Source organism: Lynx rufus, unplaced genomic scaffold (assembly GCF_022079265.1).
Source record: "Lynx rufus isolate CCGP_SWC_20201006 ecotype Redwood Valley unplaced genomic scaffold, mLynRuf1.p SCAF_16, whole genome shotgun sequence".
Taxonomy (NCBI): Eukaryota; Metazoa; Chordata; class Mammalia; order Carnivora; family Felidae; genus Lynx; species Lynx rufus.
The window spans coordinates 10016730-10036439 of record NW_025814830.1 but is presented as its reverse complement, the minus strand read 5'-3'; the positions used below and the strand labels follow the sequence as shown (position 1 = coordinate 10036439).

At 53.0% G+C, this 19710-nt stretch overlaps 1 protein-coding gene across 1 annotated transcript; it reads left to right on the top strand.

Annotated features, from left to right (window-relative positions):
• The first annotated feature begins 2962 nt into the window (after positions 1-2962).
• Positions 2963-18453, top strand: ITPKC (inositol-trisphosphate 3-kinase C). The gene is made up of 7 exons (XM_047078022.1): positions 2963-4168; positions 8244-8343; positions 10676-10889; positions 12122-12326; positions 14418-14519; positions 15162-15233; positions 17077-18453. The coding sequence occupies exons 1-7, from the start codon at positions 3062-3064 to the stop codon at positions 17278-17280; spliced, it is 2004 nt and encodes a 667-aa protein (XP_046933978.1). The 5' UTR covers positions 2963-3061; the 3' UTR covers positions 17281-18453.
• The last annotated feature ends 1257 nt before the right edge of the window (positions 18454-19710 follow it).

The window sequence follows — 19710 nt, the reverse complement described above, 5'->3', positions numbered from 1 at the left end:
TGCACCGCAGCAACGCGCACGTGCCGTTTCGTGCTCTTCCGCTCACCTGAGTGCCGTGTGCTTGGCAGACCTTTCTCTTCCCCACAGTCTTTTTTGCAAACATCCTTTACAAACTCCGCATCTCTGCTCTGCACGAACATCTTGCCAATGTCCCTTCTTACTTTTGCCCCTAGCAGGCTGGATGTCCCCTTTGAACACGTCCTCCCAGCAAACATTTCCCTTGCCCTGGGAGCCCCTCCACTTTGCCTCTGCTTCAAACACCCACAACCTGGCACCCAGCCTCTTCCCTTGCACAGATAAACCCCATGCCTTGCTTGCCAACTGTCTCTCTCTCATACTCTCAACTCTCCTGTGTACATAAACCCCCTCATGCTCAGCCCCTTGCACACTGGGCCCCTGTTCTCTCATACACCCTGCTCTCTCCACTCCCCGCCCACCTGCGGGATGGTGTGAGTGGGGGCCCTCTGTTTCCTGTAGGCCTGACATTTCCCAGAACACACTCAGCCAAGATTCCCAGTGCTGAGTCAGGAGCCCTGGCATCCCAGAAAACCAGCTTCCAGTCCATCTGGGTGTGTGTTGGGGGGTGGGGATGGGGATACAGGCAGGCTTAAAGCCTGCCCCCCACCCCCCCAACAGGCTGACTCACCCCTCCTCACAGTCTGGAATAGAAGCAGCTGGCTGGGGCATCTCTCCCACGGCTGGGAGAAGGAGCGATGTGACTCTTCCCTCACAGAACCCTCCCCTCCCACTCTCTAACCCCTCTTGTCGGGAATCAGACCTCCCTGTCTCTGTGCCTGTGCTATGTGAGCCCACTTTCTGGACTTCATCTTCCCAGCCTATATGATTTGTTAGGGGGATCCTGCTATGATTTTTCACTGGTCTGTGAAGAGATGACTCATTTTAGAGCCCTGGGCCTGTGCCCGATGCCCCACCCCCAGATGACTCATTTTCAAGACAAAACACCCCCATCACCTTCCAGACCTAAGGGTCTGACTCAGGAGCTGGGTGACAGCTCACCCTTGGGGGCAAAAATACATAAAAAGCACCTATGACAATAACTAACCCCACAGGACCGTGGCTGATAGTGTGAAGTCCGGTGCCACATGGTTCACATTTATGGGGTCATATCAAATAGCCTGGCGGTGACCAGCAAAGACTAGCTAGAGGCTGGCCGATTTCTCAGCCTCAGGGTTCCATCTGTAAAACGGGGCCATAGCATCCTCTCTTGCTCCGTGTTAGTGAGAGAAAGAGATGCAGTGAAATAGCGTCTGTAATGAGGTTGGCACAGGACCTGGTACGGAACAAAAGCTCTACACATGAGAGAAACTTCTTATGGAAAAGTCATTCTTTCCAAAATTTCTATTAAACACTTATCATGTACTTTTCTAGGGGCCACAAAAGGAAGAGTCCAGGAAAAAGTATTTGCCCTCTGGGTGCTGGCTTCCAATGAGGGGGACAATAAACAAAATAAATAAGTATATTTAGTAAGGTGATACGTGTTAAGGAGAAAAATAAACCAGGGAAGGGAGGCAGGGAGTGGAGAGAAAATTTTGAAGTCAAACAGGGTGGTCAGGGAAGACCTCGCTGAGGAGGTAGCTGAGGAGGTAACATTTGAACAGAGACCTGAAAGAGGTGTGGGAGGGAGCTATCGGAATATGTGAGGGAAGAACATTCCAGGAAGAGAGAACAACCAGTGCAAAGGCCCTGTGGTGGAAAATATCTCAGTGAAATAGCAAAGAGGCTGATGGGCATAGTGAGTGAGGGGGGAAAGACAGAGGAGAGCCGGTCTGGGATGTAACCAGAGCCGGGTCACTTAGGGCATCGTGAGGCACAGTAAAGACTACAGCTTTTACCCTAAGTGGGATAGGAACCATGGAGGGTTCTGAGCAGAGGAGGATATGATCTGATTTAGAGGAAATACTCAACTTCTGGCTCTTTCTCCAACACCCACAGCCTTAAACAAGTTATATTGCCCTGTAGGCAACCAAAGTCCAGGCTTTAGGTTAAGTAGGCCTGAATTCAAATCTACACAACTTAGATGTGTGATCTTGGACTCACTGCTTTGTCTTTCTGTGCCTCTGTTCTCCTGTTTGTGCAAGGGAAAATGATGATCCCTACCTCACAGGAGTTGGGGTATAAACTGGCAGGTACAGCACCCCACCCGGCACAAAGCAAGTGAACAAATGTAAATGTTGTTATAAATAAGTAAAAATTCCCATAACAGTCTTGCGAGAAAACTATTAACGCTAACCTTTTTACGGATGAGAAAACTGAGGCTCTGAGGAGACAAGACTGTGGGGAAAGATCATCCCAAAAGTGAGTGTTGGAGCCAGGATTTGAAAACAGGCATCCTCACTTTGCCTTTAGATAAATTCTTTCGCTGCTCTGGGCCTTAATTTCCCTGTTGTTCAAAAATGCTTGGCTCTTGTGGCATTGAACACACGTTTTCGAAAACAATACAATGGTATTATGTATCCTCATTTTACAGGTGAGAAAATGAGCCTGGGGCTGGGGCAGGAGCGGGGAAACATAAGTCACACACTCAAGGTAACACTGCTAGGAAGTGGCAGAGGCGGGTCTCGAACCCAGGTCACTAGAATTTCCGTCTTTCAAAGTCAGTCCTTGCCCCCTTTGAAGAATGGGCGCGCTGCTAGATTCGTCCCCGAAGGTTCCAGGGAGGCTAAACTGGATATTCGAGGGTGTAGGAAGATCGGATTCGTTGCAGGGGTCTAGGAAGGGATCCCACCGGCCCGCAACCAGGACCCCGGAACGCAGTACACAACCTGGACGAGGATCTAGCGCTCGGAGCCCACCCTGCTTCAACCCGAGAGGGCGGGGCCAGGCAATGCCCGTCCCCCTTTCGTCACGTCCGGTGGGGCGGGGCTTCGGGGCTTTCCCGGGGCGCGGGGGAGGGAGTATCGGTTAACCCCTGGGTGGCCGGGCGAGCTGGAGCTCCGCGGGCCGGAACCCGGGAGTTGGGGCTCCCCAGCCACACCCCTCGCGGGATTTAAAGGGGCAGGAGGGGCCGGGTCGGGTCGAAGCCCGAACCTAGGGAGCGGGCATGAGGCGCTGCCCGTGCCGGGGGAGCCTAAGCGAGGCAGAGGCCGGGGAGCTGCCGGGGGCGGCCCGCATGGGGCTAGAGGCGCCGCGAGGGGGGCGGCGGCGGCAGCCGGGGCAGCAGCGACCTGGGCCAGGCGCAGGGGGCCCGGCGGGGCGGCCGGACGGGGGCGGGCCCCGGACCAGCCCCGAGGGGTCCAGCCTCTACAGCGAGCCCGAGAGGGTCGGCCTCGGGCCTGAGCCGGGGACAGACGGACAGGTTGAGCCTGAAGCAGCTGGCCTCGGAGCGGAGACTGAGCGGCCCGGCCCCAAAACGGAGACAGACATATCTAGCCTCCGGACATATCCAGAAAGGAGCAGCCACTGCTCAGAACTGGAGACAGCTGGTCCCTGGACGGAAACTGGGACAGATGGCTTTTTGACTGATTCACACTGGTCTGACCTCCAGCCTCAGCCAGAGAAGGCCAGCCTCTGGACACAGCCCGTCGTTGATGGGCCCTGGACAGAGATAGAAATACATGGGTCACAGACCCAACCAGAGAGGGCCAAGACCTGGGCTGATAACCTCTGGACCCATAGGAACAGGTCCAGCCTCCGGACTGAGCCAGAGGGGGCCTGTCCCTCAACAGAGCCAAGTGCCGATGGCTCCTGGAAAGAATTGTACACTGATGGCTCCCAGATACAACAGGATACTAAAACAGCCTGGAAGCAGGTTGGCACTGATGGTTTCCCAACACAGCAAGATTCTGTTGGCTCCTGGACTCGGCCTGGCACTGATGATCCCCAGACACAAGATACTCATGGACCCCAGACAGAACCTGGGACAGACTGTCTTTTGGGGGAATCCAAGCAGGATGGCCTGTTAGAGGAACCAGAACCCAGGGAGTTGGGGGCTCACCTGTACTCTCGCCTGGAGTGTAGCCCCTTGACCCCTGTGCCCCGCCTCATCATCACTCCTGAAACACCTGAGCCTGATGCTCAGCCAGTGGCACCCCCCTCCCGGGCTGAGGGGGGCAGTGGCGGCTTCTCCTCTGCCTCCTCTTTCGACGAGTCTGAGGATGATGTGGTGGCCGGGGGCGGAGGTGCCAGCGACCCCGAGGACAGGTCTGGGGTGAGTGGGAACCGTTCTGCCCTTGGGCCACATCTCCCCAGACCCCTTATCCCCCTGCCTTTGCTTTGAGAAGTTTTCTAGCACCCACGAGCAATTTTATCTCCAGGTACCTCTTCTATCTGTCGACCTCCTCCCTCTGACAGCCAGGTTACCGACCCACTCCAGGCATCCTCCTGATCCTTTCCCTTTCTCCTCACCCACTGCCTCCGGTCCTGGGGTCTAAAATGGACAGCCACTGGCTGACTTAACGGTACCCAGGGACTCCTGAAATTGTGTGATCGTGGGAGTCTGTGTGTGTTTACACACATATTTTTGAAGCAACTGTGTATGATTTCTGTCAGATCCTCTAGAAGAGCACAAGTAAAGGAGGACAGAAAGGGTACACTTTTTAACCTAAGTTTCTAAAAAATATTTTTATTTATTTTGAGAGAGAGAGCGAGCGCGCGAGCTCACCTGCAGGGGAGAGGCAGGGAGAAAGGGAGAGAATCCCAAGCAGGCACAGCACCGTGAGATAATGACCTGAGCTGAAATCAAGAGTCAGACACTTAAACGACTGAGCCACCCAGGTGCCCCTTTACCCTAAATTTTTAAGGCACTGTGGCTGCCTTAAGGGGTCATGAACCTTTGCCACCCTTTAGCCATTTGCTTTTGTAGGGAGTGAGCCCCCCCCAACTTTTATCAGCTTCTCAGAGGGCTGTGTGAGCCCCAGACGCTGAGGACCCCCAGCTTAGCCAGGGACCGTCTGGTTTCACCATTGCTTCCCAGCTCCCCAGGGGGCCCCCTGCACACTCTTGTTTACATCCTCCACCCTCACCGCCACCCCACCCCCCCCCATGCCCCCCACCTTGGGTGCGGTTCTCTCCTGGTGAATCAGGAGGGCTGGCAGGGCAGGTTCAGAGAAGGTCAGCTGGGAGGCAGGTGTGACAGACTCAAGTAGGTTGGCCTGCTGGGCCCTCCCATTGTCTGGGGCCCCTGGCCAGAGTCTGCCCTGAGCCCCCCTCACCCCACGGGGGCTCCCTTAGGAATGTGCTCACACGTGTGGCCACAGGTAGAGACAGACCTGCCTCAACCTGCCTGTGCCAGAGCACAGGAGCTGACCCTCTGGTCTTTCTGCCTTAGCTGTTCCCTCCACCTACTCTCTCACGTTCTTGGCATCTCCAAACAGCTGATCTGGGAGTGAATGGGAAAAAAAAATAGCAACTAGTACTCACGCCCAGCTCTGTACTAAGCTCCTTGCTCGTATTAACTTTTTTAATCCTTACAGTAGCCCTATGAGGGAGATACTGTTATTATCCCCATTTTACAGATGAGGTCAATGACACTTGTCCAAGGTCACACACTTTGGAAGACACAGAGCTGGGATTCAAACCCTTCGCATACCAGGCACTTTTCTAAGGGTTGTGTATGTGTTAACCCTTATAACAGCACAATCACATTGGGACTATTATTGTCTCCATTTTATAGATGAGGGAACAGGTGTGCAGAGGTGAGGTCACTTGCTTAGGGCTGGCCAAGCCTGGTTGGAGCCAGGATTCTAACTCAGTCCTGGCTGAGTTGAAAACCCAGTTATTTCAAGCTCTGTGGTGTATGGGTGGATCCGTCCCTAACTTGCTTTCTTCCCACGCCTCCGTGTCTCCAGTTTTTCTTCATCCTTCCAGAATCTGCTTCCAAGACCCACCTCTGGTCAACTCTTGAACTCTCCCTGCTTTTCATCACCCTCCGTGGCTCCCCAGGGCCCTCCAGATAGCGATCAGGAGTTCAACCCTGTGTTTAGAGCTTCCTGTCTCCAGGCTGCTTCCCGCATTCAGCTTCCCTTCTCCCTTCCTAACCCCCCTCCACTGCAAGGAGGCCAAAGTGCACACTGTTCCTCGAACGCCCTGCCACCATCCTGCCTCCGCTCGTGAGCTGTTGCTCACTCATTTCCCACCGCCCAGAAAACAAACCCTTGCTTCCTTCTGGCTTAATTTTGAAATCCCATCTGACCTTAGAAGTCCCACAACTTTCTTCCTTTCCTCCCCGCTTCCTTCCTTCACACATCCATCCTGTCCTCCTAATCAGACCACTGACAGTCTCTGATCCTCTGGTATGTGTCCAGCCCTGTGTTGGTTTTGCTAGGGACACAGCAGTGACTGAGACATTACCCTCATGGAGCTCCCAGGCCAGTGGAGAAGACAGGCCCATCACCATACAGAGTGGTCAGGGGGCTGGGATGGGGGACGCCTAGTGTCGTGGGAGATCGCAGGAGGTGATTGGCCACACCTGAGGTATCAGAGAGGCCTTCCTGGAGGAGGGGACATGGGAGATGAGACCATCATGAAATCATCTGAGAAAGCGCAGATTAACCATCAGGTCCAAGAAAGAGACAAGATATGAACTGCTTATGATTAAAAAGAAAAAAAAAGATAGTTAGAACTAACCTCCCTCAATCCAAGCAATGCTTTTGGAACAGCTGTTGTGTGCTAGGTCATGGGCTGGGGACACAGTCATAACCATGACAACCCCAATCCCTGCCTTCAGCGTTTATAGCCCAGCAGGGGTGTAGTGTGTAAGCCCAGGGCAGTGGGTTCAGAGTTAGAACCCCAGCACTGTGCTGTGTGATTTAGGCAAGTGACTTCATCCCCCTGAGCCTCTGTTTCCTCTGTAACACAGTGTCAACAATCCTCCTGGGGTTGTGTTTTTAGGATTAAGTAGGTTATGGCTCACCGAGTCTTTGTCATTGTGCCTGGAATGTTCCAGGTACTTAGTAAACAGGAACCTTTATTAATCACCTCCCCTTCATGGCTGGCAGCTGGAGGGTGGAAGGAATAGCCCTTCCTGAATCCCGTAGTCCAACACCCTGCCTCTGCTTGACCTTCCCACTGTCAATTAGATGTCTGCTAGGTAGCTGGGCTCTGAGTAGGCGGGAGAGAACATGGCCTTGACCCCAGGGTAGTGGGGGGATGAGCCACACAGATTCCTTCTCTGGAGAGGACCCATTCTCCTAATACTTGTCTAAGGGACTGCCATATGCCTCGAGCAGAGAATGTATTCATGTGTTTGCACGCGTGCTCATACATGTGAATCAGACTATAAGCCAGTCTCAAGAACCTCTTGATTGAGTCAACGTGATACAATGAAATCTTTGTTTTTGGTTTGCTTTACTGGTTTTCTCTTGCTGTTCTCTCTCTTTCTTTGCTTCCATTTATTTTTTTCTTTCCCGTCATTACTTGGTATGCGTGTCTCCCTTTCTGTCTTTCTACATTTCTCTCTTTGTCTTTTGGTAACCTGTCACTGTATTAGTAAGGCTAGGTCAGGATTTGCTGTGGTAACAGGCAACCCCCGAACTTAGTGACTTGGAACCACGAAGGATTATTATCATTGACACTGCACATGCACCATGGGCCACTGGTGGGTGACGTCTTCACTCAAGGCCCAGACCGAGGAAGCTTCTATTTCTCTTTCCACACTCCCCACCCACTTCCACAGCAGGGAAAGGAACATGGAGAATCACGTACTGGCTTTAACGCTTAGGCTCACATTTCACTTGCCAAAGCAAGCCAGTAGCCGAAGTTCAAGGTAGCAGGGATGTCCCTAGAAGGGAGGATGGGCTGGAGCTGTTTGGTGAGCAGCTCTCCTGACTGCCCCAGTGTCCATCTCTGTCCCTCTCTGTCTCTGTCGTCACCTTGCCATCTGTTTCTAATTGTGTCTTTCTCTGTGGTTCAGCCTCCATTCATCAAGTCCTGCCTCTATCATTTTCTCCAGAAGGTCTGACTTGGTTTCAGGACAGAAGTGAGGTTTCCAAGTTTTTGGTGTGTGACCTGGCCTATTTTTACTCGTTTGAAAAGGACAGAAAGACAAGGGTCTAAAGAAAATGATGACGAGGACAGAGAGAAATGGACAGACTCTTCCCCACCTTTGCTGAGGCCTATGGGGAATCTCAAGACTGCTGAACTAGTGGGCTTCGCTCACCCCAATGAGCTCGGGAGCAGCACTCCCAGGAAGCCCCCTGGTCCACCCGCTTCCCCTCCGTGCTGCATCCCATCCCCCGCCCTCCCCAGCCTCGGCAGTGACCCCACCCCACTGTACCTCACAACAGAACAAACCGTGGAAGAAGCTGAAGACAGTTCTGAGATATTCGCCCTTCGTGGTCTCCTTCCGAAAACACTACCCTTGGGTCCAGCTGTCAGGACACGCTGGTGAGAGCAGGGGTGCAGGGGACGGCCGGGTGGGGGGGCGGGCAGACAGGCTGGGCAGAGACAGCTGAGCTGGGGAAAGAAAGCTACAGGGCCATTCTCTGTAGTTCAAGTCTCCCCGTCTGTCAAATGGGCTTGAGGACAGTCTCTACCTCCTGAGGCTGTTACGGGAAGTGCTTAGGCCTGGGCAGGGGCTGAGGGCCGTTCCCAGTGCCAGGGGGATGGGGAGCAAATCCTCAACCCTGGGGGAAAAATGGTCCTGGGCGCAAACCCTAATTCTGCACTTATTTACAGGTGATCCTGGGTAAGTTACTTCCTCTCACTGGGCCTCCTCACTTGTAATATGGAGCTAATCCTACCTCCTTTGCAGGGTTCACTGGAGAGTTACCATCAAAATATATATATATGAAGATTGAGACACAGGCCCCTCATAAGTAGAAATAATCATTCCTCAGCCCCTCCGTGTCCAGAATATAGTAGGTGCTCAATAAATAGCAGCTCTAATGGTTTCTCCCAGCACCTAGTGTGATGTCTCTGGTGCATAGCGGCACAATGCCTAGGACATAACATATTTTGTAAAGGGCTAGATGATAAACGTCCTGGGTTTTGTGAGCCATACGGTCTCTGTCACAACCGCACAATTCTGTTGTTTTAGCACGAAAGCAGCCAGAGATGATACATCAACACATGACTGTGTCTGTGTTGTAATAAAACTTTATTCACAAAAATGCGTACCGGTGGGGACAAGACAGATGGGGCCCACCAGCAAAGGAAGATAAGAAGGGAGCTTACCTACCTAGTGTATCCTTAGATCTGAGTCATCGAAAAGGCCAGCCCCCACCCCCACACCCCCGACACTGTAAACCCGGGGCTGCCGTCGCCATGTTTTCCAGTTACTGAGTTAAAATACCAAAGAACCCTCAAAAGTTAGTGGTGGTGAAAAGAAAACTTAGTGGGATAAAACAACTATTTTATTGCACTCCCGGGTTTGGGGTCAGGAGTCCAGACCGGGCATGGCAGGGATGGCTTGTTGCTACTCCATGGAGTCTGGGGTAGGACAACTTGGAACTGCAAGGTGGAAACTTTTGAAGTTCATTCACTCACATGCCTCACAACCGATTGTTGGCTGAGTCTCAGCTGGGGCCGCTGGCTGGAGAGCTTATATGGGGCTTCCTTACGGTACGGTGGCCTCAGAGGAGTCAGCTTTTTTTAATATTTTTTTAAATTTTTAAATGTTTATTTATTTTTGAGAGAGGGGAGAGAGAGAGAGAGAGAGAGAGAGAGAGAGAGAGAATCTAAAGCAGGCTCCAGGTTCTGAGCTATCAGCACAGAGCCCGATGTGGGCCTCGAACTCATGAACCATGAGACCGTGACCTGAGCCAAAGTTAGACGCTTAACCAACTGAGCCATCCAGGTGCCCCTCATTTTTTTTTTTTTAAAGCTTATTTATTTACAGAGAGAGAGTGAGAGAGAATGAGCAGGGGAGCGGCAGAGAGAGAGGGGGACAGTGGATCCGAAGTGGGCCCTGCACTGACAGCAGAGAGCCCAGTGCGGGGCCCGAACTCACAAACCGCGAGATCATGACCTGAGCCACAGTTGGACGCTTAACCGACTGAGCCACCAGGCGCCACAAGGAGTCTGCTTTCTTACGTGGCATCTCCGGACTGCAAAGGCAATCGTCTCTGCCAACAAAGTGGAGGTCACATCTCCTTTTGTGACCTCGAATCTGAAGTCACGGTGTCACTTCTGTCAGAAGCCCTCCCAGATTCAAGGAGAGAAGACTTAGATTCCACTTCTTGGTGGGGAGTGGTGAAATTCTGGAAGAACCCGTGAGACAGGAACTGTTGTTGTGGCCATCTTTGGCGCGTACAAGCTGAAAATACGATTTGCCCCAATAAGGGTTTGTAACGCTGATCTACACGGTCTGTGCGGTCCAGGAAATGCCTGAGTTGTCAGTTGACATGAAGTGGCCCCGGGCGCCAGCGTGGCGGGACTCCAGGCAGAAGCAGATGCAGAGCTGCTCTGGAGCCGCACGCTCTCGAATCTGATCTCACACAGATTCCCACAGCCCGTCATGAGCTCACAACCCGAAATGACAAAACAAGTGAGGCCCCTACATGCTGTGGTGAACAGGACTCTGTTGAAATGAGGAGCAGCAGTAGGCCCTTCCCTTGCCACATGTTGGCTAAGACTTTGAGAGGTGCAGGGAAGGAGAGAAAGCCTTCTGGAAGGGGTCAGGCAAGATGAGGGCAGCCAGGATCTGACGTTCGCGGGAGATGAGGGGAGGCGCCGGCTGATCCAGCTTCTGACCCTCTCGCCGGCTGTGCTCCCATAGGGAACTTCCAGGCAGGAGAGGATGGTCGGATCCTGAAGCGTTTCTGTCAGTGTGAGCAGCGCAGCCTGGAGCAGCTGATGAGCGACCCCCTGCGACCCTTCGTGCCCACCTACTACGGCATGGTGCAGCGGGATGGCCAGGCCTTCAACCAGATGGAAGATCTCCTGGCGGATTTTGAGGGCCCCTCCATTATGGACTGCAAGATGGGCAGCAGGTGGGTTTAGCCACAGGGCAGATGCAGAGGGCCAGCGTTGGGCATTTTGGAGATGGTGCCTCTCAGGTCTTCAGAGTGGTAGTACCCGCATGTGCTCCCACCAGCAGTGTGTGAGAGTTCCAGTTGTTTTTATCTTCTCATTGGGTGCTTGGTATTGCTAATTGTAACCATTCTGGTGAGTGTCTCATTAGGATTTTAATTTCTGTTTCTCTGATGACCAAAGAAGTTGAGCATTGGTTGGCTGGCCACTTGGAGATCCTCTTGTGAAAAGTGCCTCTTTGAATATTTTGCCCAATTTTCTTTTCTTTTCTTTTCTTTTCTTTTCTTTTCTTTTCTTTTCTTTTCTTTTCTTCTTTCTTTCTTTCTTTCTTTCTTTCTTTCTTTCTTTCTTTCTTTCTTTTTGAGTTTATTTATTTTGAGAGAGTGAGTGAGCAGGGAGGGGGAGAGAGAGAGAGAGGGAGATGGAGAGAATCCTAAGCAGGATCCGCACTGCCAGCACGGGGCCCAGTGTGGGGCTCGAACTCAGGAACCATGAGATCATGACCTGAGCCAAAAGTAGTCGGACGCTTAACCAACTGAGTCACCCAGGTGCCCCTGCCCATTTTTCTGTTGGGCTGTCATTTTCTTTTGGATTTGTAATTCTTTATATATTCTGAATACAATTCCTTTGTTGGAGACTCACATACATACACACGCACACATTGTCCAGCTTTCCCATTTCACTCTCTTACTAGTAGCTTTTGATAAACAGAAGCACTTTTGATTTAGGCCAGTTTGTCATTTTTTGTCATCATGATCAGTAGCTTTGTGTTTAAGAAATCCACCTACTCCAAGTTCATGAAGATCTCCTATGTTTTCTTCTACAAGCTTTATTGTTTTAACTTTCACATCTAAATTTGCAATCCATCTAGAATTAATTTTTATATATGGTGTGAGGTAGGGATTGGGGTTCTTTACCCTGCCCGCCCCCTCCCCCCCCATATGGCTATTCTCTTGACCTGGCACTGTTTATTGAAAAAATTTCCCTTTTTCCACCGAATTGCTGGGTCTTCTGTGTCATCATTTGGGTGAATGTACACATGTGTGTCTGTTTTTAGACTCTGTTCTGGTCCATCGATCTATTTGTCTGTTCTTGTGCCATCCTGTGGTTTTATAACTTGCCTTGATATCAGGGAGTATGTCCTCCATCTTTGTTCCTCATAGTTTCCTTTGCCACGTCCTCTTTGTCCCAGGACCTACCTGGAGGAGGAGCTGGTGAAGGCACGAGAACGGCCCCGGCCCCGGAAGGACATGTATGAGAAGATGGTGGCTGTGGACCCTGGGGCCCCCACCCCTGAGGAACACGCCCAGGGTGCCATTACCAAGCCCCGCTACATGCAGTGGAGGGAGACCGTGAGCTCGACCTCCACCCTGGGCTTCCGGATTGAGGGCATCAAGGTGAGGCCAGGAGCTGCTAGCCTGTCACCAGAGTGCTGGGAGCTAGATCTGAGGCCAGGCTTCTTGGGGAGCATGGGCATCAGGGAAGGCTGGAAAGAAGCAGGATGTGGAGAAAAAGCAGGAGACTGTAGAAGATGAATAGACGGGGGCTCTGGGAAGCCCTGTTTCTCTCTCACCCCCATCACTGACCAAGTTTTGTTTATCTGTCTCCTTGAGCAGCTCCAGATTCTGTCTCCATCCCTCCCCGCAGCCCCTGGTCCAGCCCATCTCTCCTGCCCTAACCTCCCTGGTCTCTCCCTCGCTAGCCTTCCTGGGCTCCTGGGTTGTGGTCTCACCCCCTCTGATCCTCATCCAACACAGCAGCTTGAAGAATCCTTTTCCCCCCTTATGGGGAGAGATTTTCTTTTTTCTGTCCTTCCTTCTTTCTCTCCTTTTTTGTAAATTACACCTAATTATTTGAAGAGGTAGTCACACAGTTCAAAAATCAAAATAACATACTGGGATATACAGGGGAAATCTCTCTCCTAGCTCTGCTGATGTCCTTCCCATTCTGTCCCTCCACCCCCGACCTGCTCATGGGGAACCACTTTTCTATTTTTTCCTGCAAATACAAACAAATGCAATTGCATATCCTAACGTTTCCTCCTCCCAGTCTTACACAAACGGTGGCAGAAACCTGGACAGCTTTTTATTCCATAGCAAGTCTTCCTTCCTTCTTTCCTCCCTTCCTTCCTTCCTCCCTCCCTTCCTTCCTTCCTTCCTTCCTTCCTTCCTTCCTTCCTTTCCTTCCTCTCTTCCTTCCTCAGTTATATAATAGCTCTCTGTGGATGTGACACAGTCCCCTACAGATGGCCACCTGCGTTTCCACTTTTTGCCATTACAGACAGTGCCTCAGTGAATCACTTTGTACATGAGATACTTTGCAAGTGTATAGGTTTAACTGTAGACTAGATTCCCAGAAGGAGGAAGACGGGGTCAGAGATGAAATGCGCTGGGAATTTTGTCAGAGATTGCCACACTCCTTTCACAAGAGTAGAATCATTGTTTCCCCGCCTGTTTCCCCGCCTGTTTCCCCACGGCCTCGCCTGAGGCACCTTTCCAAGTTGTACAACCTACTGTCATTCTCCTATTCAAAACCCTTCTATGGCTCCCTAGTCCCCTCGGGAGAAGTTCTCTGGCCTAGAGGGCCCTCCAGGGTCTAGCCTCATCCCTCCTCTCTCCCTCCCTCTTTGTCTACCTTCAAGCCACAGTACTTTCATTTCCCTGAAAGAGTTTTGTTCTTTTCCTGCCACAGGACCTCTGCACATGCTCTTCCCCCTACTGTTCCCTCTGATTGATACCCGGTCATTTCCCTGTCTCCTTTCAAATTTTGCTTCCTCCAAGAAGCCCACCTTAATTTCCATCCTGCTCAATCAGGGCCCTCTCTTTACCTCCTCATGGCTCCCTATATTCTATTATTGTGTTCTCTCCCTTTGTGATGATTTTAGTGTTCTATACCTGCCTCCTTCGCCTGACTGTGTCTGTCCTATTACCTCCATGTTATCAGCACCCACACAGCACCTGGCACAGTGTGGCAGAATGACTCAGGTGGCTTCTCTGTGCCCCCCTCAGACATAAAAATTATTAGTCTCATTTATGGAGTGCTTACTTAATTGTGCGCCAGGCACTGTGCTTTGCATCCTACATATCCAGTCTCCTTTAATCCTTATACCAGCTTTAGGCTGTCAATAGCAACGCAGTCCCCATTTTCCAGGTGAGGAAACTGAGGCTGAGGGCGGTGAGGTGGCTTGTTTAGGGCTGCCCAGCTAGGAAGTAGCAGAGTCACGGTTCAAAGCCAGATCTACCCTTCTCCAAAGCCCACTTGGCTAAACCGGCTCAACCAGGGGGTTCAAGGTTGGACTCAGAAGGACTGGTTGCTCTGGAGTGTGATTTGGGGCTGGGTGGAACTGGGCTGAGCAGGTGGGCTGGCTCCCCCTGAATAACCAGCAAGTGTGAGGGGCAGGCAGGGGGTCCCAGGAAATGCCTGAGGCTGCTTGGTGTCGGGCGTGAGAAGGAAAAGGTGATACTGGGCCTTCACCCCTTGCCCTGCAGAAAGCCAATGGGACCTGCAACACCAATTTCAAGAAGACACGGGAGCTGGAGCAGGTGACAAAGGTGTTAGAGGACTTTGTGGACGGGAACCGTGGAATCCTGGTGAGCGGGACACCGGGCCCTGTATTTAGCAGCTCAAGCCCACCGCCATCATCGCTGCTTGTAAGGCAACGGTCTTCTGCTTTAGGCCGAGGATGGCCAATACTGGCTGGCGTTGCTCACCATCTGCGGTCAGCTGGTGGCTTGGCTAGCGCTGGCTGGTCTAGGAGGGCCCTGCTCCTATGTCTGGTGATTGGCTCACGACTTGGCCGCTTGCCTCTCATGATGCAGCAAGCTAGCCTGGGCTCGTTCTCAGCGTAGAAACAGGTGGCCCCGAGAACAAGTGGAATTGTAAAGTGTCTTGATTGGCTGGGCTCAGAATGGCCACCATTATTTCCACCATGTTTTATTGGCCAAAGCAAATCTTCTGACCCAGCCGAAATTAAAGGGACTCGACTCCACTCTTGGCGGGAGGAGCTGCTAGGAATTATGAGTATCCACATATTCTCCCAACCACACTCTTGTCTGTGTTACCCCAGTGCATCCAAGCCCCCACCCACCACCCATTTTCCCCGTGGCTCCTTTGATCCCCTCCTGGCTGTGGTCTGCTCGCTCCTTTGAGGGTATAGGAGGAGGTCAGGCCTCAAGGTGGGTAAGGACCCACAAAGTCCCTGTGCTGACCATGAAACGCTCCCTCTCACACAGAGAAAGTACGTGGCGCGCCTGGAAGAACTTCGTGAGGCTCTGGAGAATTCCCCCTTCTTCAAGACCCATGAGGTGCGAGCCCCCGCTGCCATGGGGAGCAGAAGGCCATGTGTGTGAGGGTGGTGGGAGGTGGGGGGTTGGGGGTTCAGTGGGGGTGGGGGTCAGCGCCTGGCAAACAGCTGACAGATTACCGGGCAAGGCTATTAAAAGGAACCCCCAAGGTTTGGGGTTTGCTTTTTGATGGTAGGCAGCAAAGGGGATTTCAGGGGCTCAAGACAGGTGGCCTGGAATGAAGGCTGTTCCACGCTGGGTACGGGACTTACTTTCTAAGGCCTCAGTTTCCTCCTAACACGAAGAACAATGGTGCCTTCCTCGCAGGGCTGCTGAGGTGTGAGACCAGCAACTGTCGAGTGCCCTTTGGAGCATGGAAGTACATTTAACTCCTTGCTCTTAAAATTATTTTGTAATCATAATTATTTCCAACTATCCGTGTCTGCATTCCTATTTGGTGGCTCCCCCCGTCCCGCATCCCTCCCTTCTGCAGCCCGCGTGTCTCTGGAAGTCTGGGGCCGTCTCAGCAGGTCTATGAGGTGGGGATGTCGCAGCGTGTGTCCTTTCCCTCTCCCTCCTCTCTCCAAGCCCTTCCACCTCCCCTGTCAGGTCCCCCTCACTTCTTTTTCCTGGCGACTCCTGAAAGATCCTTGATCTGGGAGTCGGGCTGCCTGGGTTCGAATCCTGCTCTACACACCTCAGCCACCTGCGCCTGGGAGTGTTTCTGCAGACCCGTCTCCTTGACAGGCAGGACGGGCTAACAGAGCACCTGCCCCGTGGGCATGGGGAGGACGAAGCAGGTTTATATACATGGGAGCATGGCCCACAGTAAACCCACGGCATGTGCCAGCTGTTACCGTCATGTTCATTATCATCAGATGTCATCCTCGTTGCCGTCCTCATCACTGCCCTTGGGCTTTACACACCAGTCACAAAGAGGAGGCCTGGGGACCTCATCCCTTATGTGCTCATGTTCGGTTTCACCCACCTGGTGACTTAGCATTTTAAAAAATGAGCTGCCAACATCTAAAACGTGAGACTTCTGGTTTACCTGGCACTTTGGGAGACATGGCAGCACCGGGCTGCTCACCATATGCCAGCAGGCCAGAGTGGGGTGGAGGCTGCCTCCTCTGCCAGCCACCTGCTCACCTGCCCCGTCACCTGGGTTCTCTGGGAGCAGTGGAGTTTGAAACCCGACTGGAAAAGGGGAGGGGCTTGCCCACCTGGAGTCACATGGAGACAATGAAAGTACTGTTTCTAAAAAACAAAGCCAAAAAAACCCCAAAAAAAACCCAAACCAGCATCTACCGAGGGCAGTGTGTCGAGCACTGCAAAGTGCTTCATGGAATGCTGCAATGACCTTAGCATCACCATTCGACAGATGGGGAAACTGAGGTCTAGAGAATGGAAGCCCCATGCCCTAGGGTCACCAGCAGCCCTCTGCTGGGTCTGAGCAGTTCTCCAAGGGGAAGACATTATCCGCTTCTCCCGTGCAAGATTCTGCAGGTGTTTGTACCCCAGCTTGGAAAAGGGTAATGGTTAACATTGTCGTCTGTTTGCTATACTGGCAACTGTTCTAAGAGCTTATACGGATGAATTCCCACATGTAACGTGCAGGGCAGCCTTTGAGTAAATGGTACGGTTATTCCCTTATTCCCACTTTGTATGTGAGCAAGCGGAAGTACAGACAGGTTAAGTCACCTGCCCAAGGCCACCGAGCCAGTTAAGTGGCCGAGCCAGGATTTGAACCCAGACAGCCTGAGTTCAGGCTCCAGAGTTCAGCACCCTGCTCAGCTGCCTGCTGGGGAGGGGACCCAAGCCAGTGCCTGCCCCTCCCCCTAACCTCCCTCCTCTGTCCCTGCAGGTGGTGGGCAGCTCCCTCCTCTTCGTGCATGACCACACTGGCCTGGCCAGGGTCTGGATGATCGACTTTGGCAAGACGGTAGCCCTGCCTGACCACCAGACGCTCAGCCACCGACTGCCCTGGGCTGAGGGCAACCGTGAGGATGGATACCTCTGGGGTCTGGACAACCTGATCCGCCTCCTTCAGGGGCTGGCCCAGGGTTGACCCACTTGCCCGCTGCCGGGTTGACTTACTGGATGGTGCCCATCTGGCTGGCGGTGCCCCGAGATTGGTCGTGGGGGTTGACCTCGGGGTTAGGAGAGGTTGCATTGTTCACCATGCAAGACATGAGTGGAAGGCCCGGAGGGCCCTGGAGCCCAGGCAGCGCCCGCCCCTTTCATGATACAGAGGTTTTGAAGACTGGAGAGGGGACGTGCCATGGCTGCATCCCACCTTGTATCAGAACCAGACTGGGCCCTCTGACTAGCCAGGAAGGCTTCTGAGGGGCGACGTGCCTCTCGCCATAGGGATGACTGTAATCACCGTCTCCTTGTCAGTCCTCTCCCGGCTGCAGGCTGGCTCCCGGAGGCCTGGGAAGGGTGAATTTCCTCTCTGGCGCCTGGGGGAACCAGACCTCACCTGTGAACAAATGCAGGAGCCACCTGTCTGCCTGGGAGAGTCACAACCCCATCTGTTCGTCTGGGGCCATTCCAGCGCTGACAGAGGTTCAGGAGGGTGTGACACCACAAGGTCTGAGAGCTGCTGCTGTTGGGCGGGGACCCAGTTCTCTCTGTCCTGCCCTCCCCTGACCCCATGGGATCCTCCCCACTCCTAAGAGAACTCTGCTGACCCCCTGGCGACCCAGGCCACAGCCACGTCCTGTGCCAGCACTGACTAGCACAGCCTCGTTCCTCGGGCACCAGCCTCAGCCTTGGGACCCCCTCCTCCCACCCCTGACCCCCTTTCCCTTGCTCCTAGCCGACTGGTGGCAGGAAGGGCTTTCAGACCCAGAAGAGGAGGCTTGGGAATCAGAGCTGCCTTCCTCTAGAGATGCAGGGTAGGTGGCTGTGACCGAGGGCTTGCCGCCTGGTCCAAACCAAAGACCCCAGCACCTTCTCAGGTGTGGGTGATGCCCCTCCGTCCCCCTCCTCCTGCACCCGTACCTTGGGCTTCCTAGTCTAGGAGGCTGGGAACCAGGCACCTCCCTCTTTCCTAAGCTGAAGCTCTAATGTGTCTTCCAGGCCTGAGGAGGCATGCTCCTTTTTCTACAAACTGTCTTTATACTTATTTATATGAGAGGTAGTCGTTAGCTGGGGCAGCGCTGGGGAACAGGAGGCAAAATCGCTTCATGTGCTTTCCCCCTGTGACGACGCCCCAATAAATCACATTCAGCGTCAACTTTGTGGATTTTTTCTTTCGCATCTGGGGCGTGTGGGCTCAAAGCTCATAATTTCACCATTAGCGCTGGGCGGGGTAATGGGGTGATGACCCGTTCAGGAGAGATTCGGGCGCAGAGCAGGCTGGTTCACTCATTCAGCATTTACCAAGCTGCTACTCAGGTGCCTGGCTCTGTGTCGGACAATGTGGGGGACATACTAGCGACCAAGACAGCTCCAGGCTGTGCCCTCGGGGGGCTCCCAGGACAGTGCACTGGACAGCGCCAACCAAGGTGTCCGGGCTGGTGCAGAGTGGCCAGGGCAGGGACACCCCTCTCCTGATTAGAAACACTACACCTTTGCTGGGCACTGGGCTACACGAGTGACCAAGGCAAACCTGTTCCTCCCCTTCCAGAGTGGAGGCAACAGGTATTCATTCAGTGAATAACCTTTCTCCACGTCTTCTAGGCACTAACTGCGGGGTTGGAATCCTGGTGCTGCCGCTTGGGAGCCAGGATGTGACCTTAGGCCAGTGGCTGCTCCTCTCCAGGTCCCTGTGTCTTCATCTGTAAAATGGGGGAGGATCTACTACCTTCCTAACTTGAAGAATTTGATAAATTAGCACTTACAGTCCAGTTTCTCAATCAGAACACCAAGGTCAGGGAGGGGCCTAGCCTGGGGCTAGGGAGTCTTCCCTGAGAAAGAGAGGCCAAAATAGAGAATGGAGTTCTCCTCAGCAGAGGGGCAGGGGCAGGCGAGTGACACTCGAGGGACCTGAAAGGCCAGTAAGGCTAGTGGCCTGAAGTGTGAGGAAGAACAGTCAGAGATCAGGAGAGATGAGCTGGGGCTGGGAGACTCCCTCCCATGAGCAACAAGTTGCTGCTGGAAAGCTTCTCTGGAGGCAAGTGATGAGACCTGGTCTGCATTTTAATGCTTACTTATTTTTGAGAGAGGGAGGGAGCAGAAAGAGAGAGACACACACACAGAATCCCAAGCAGGCTCCAGGCTCTGAGCTGTCAGCACAGAGCCCGATGTGGGGCTTGAACCCACGCACCGTGAGATCATGACGGTGCTGAGCTGAAGTGGAATATTCAATGGACTGAGCCACCCAGGCGCCCCACCTGGTTTGCATTTAAAATTTTTTTTTAATGTTTTTATTTACTTTTTGAGACAGAGACAGGGCATGAGCAGGGGAGGGGCAGAGAGGGAGACACAATCCCAAGCAGGCTCAGAGCCTGATGCAGGGCTTGAACTCGCGAACTGTGAGATCATGACCTGA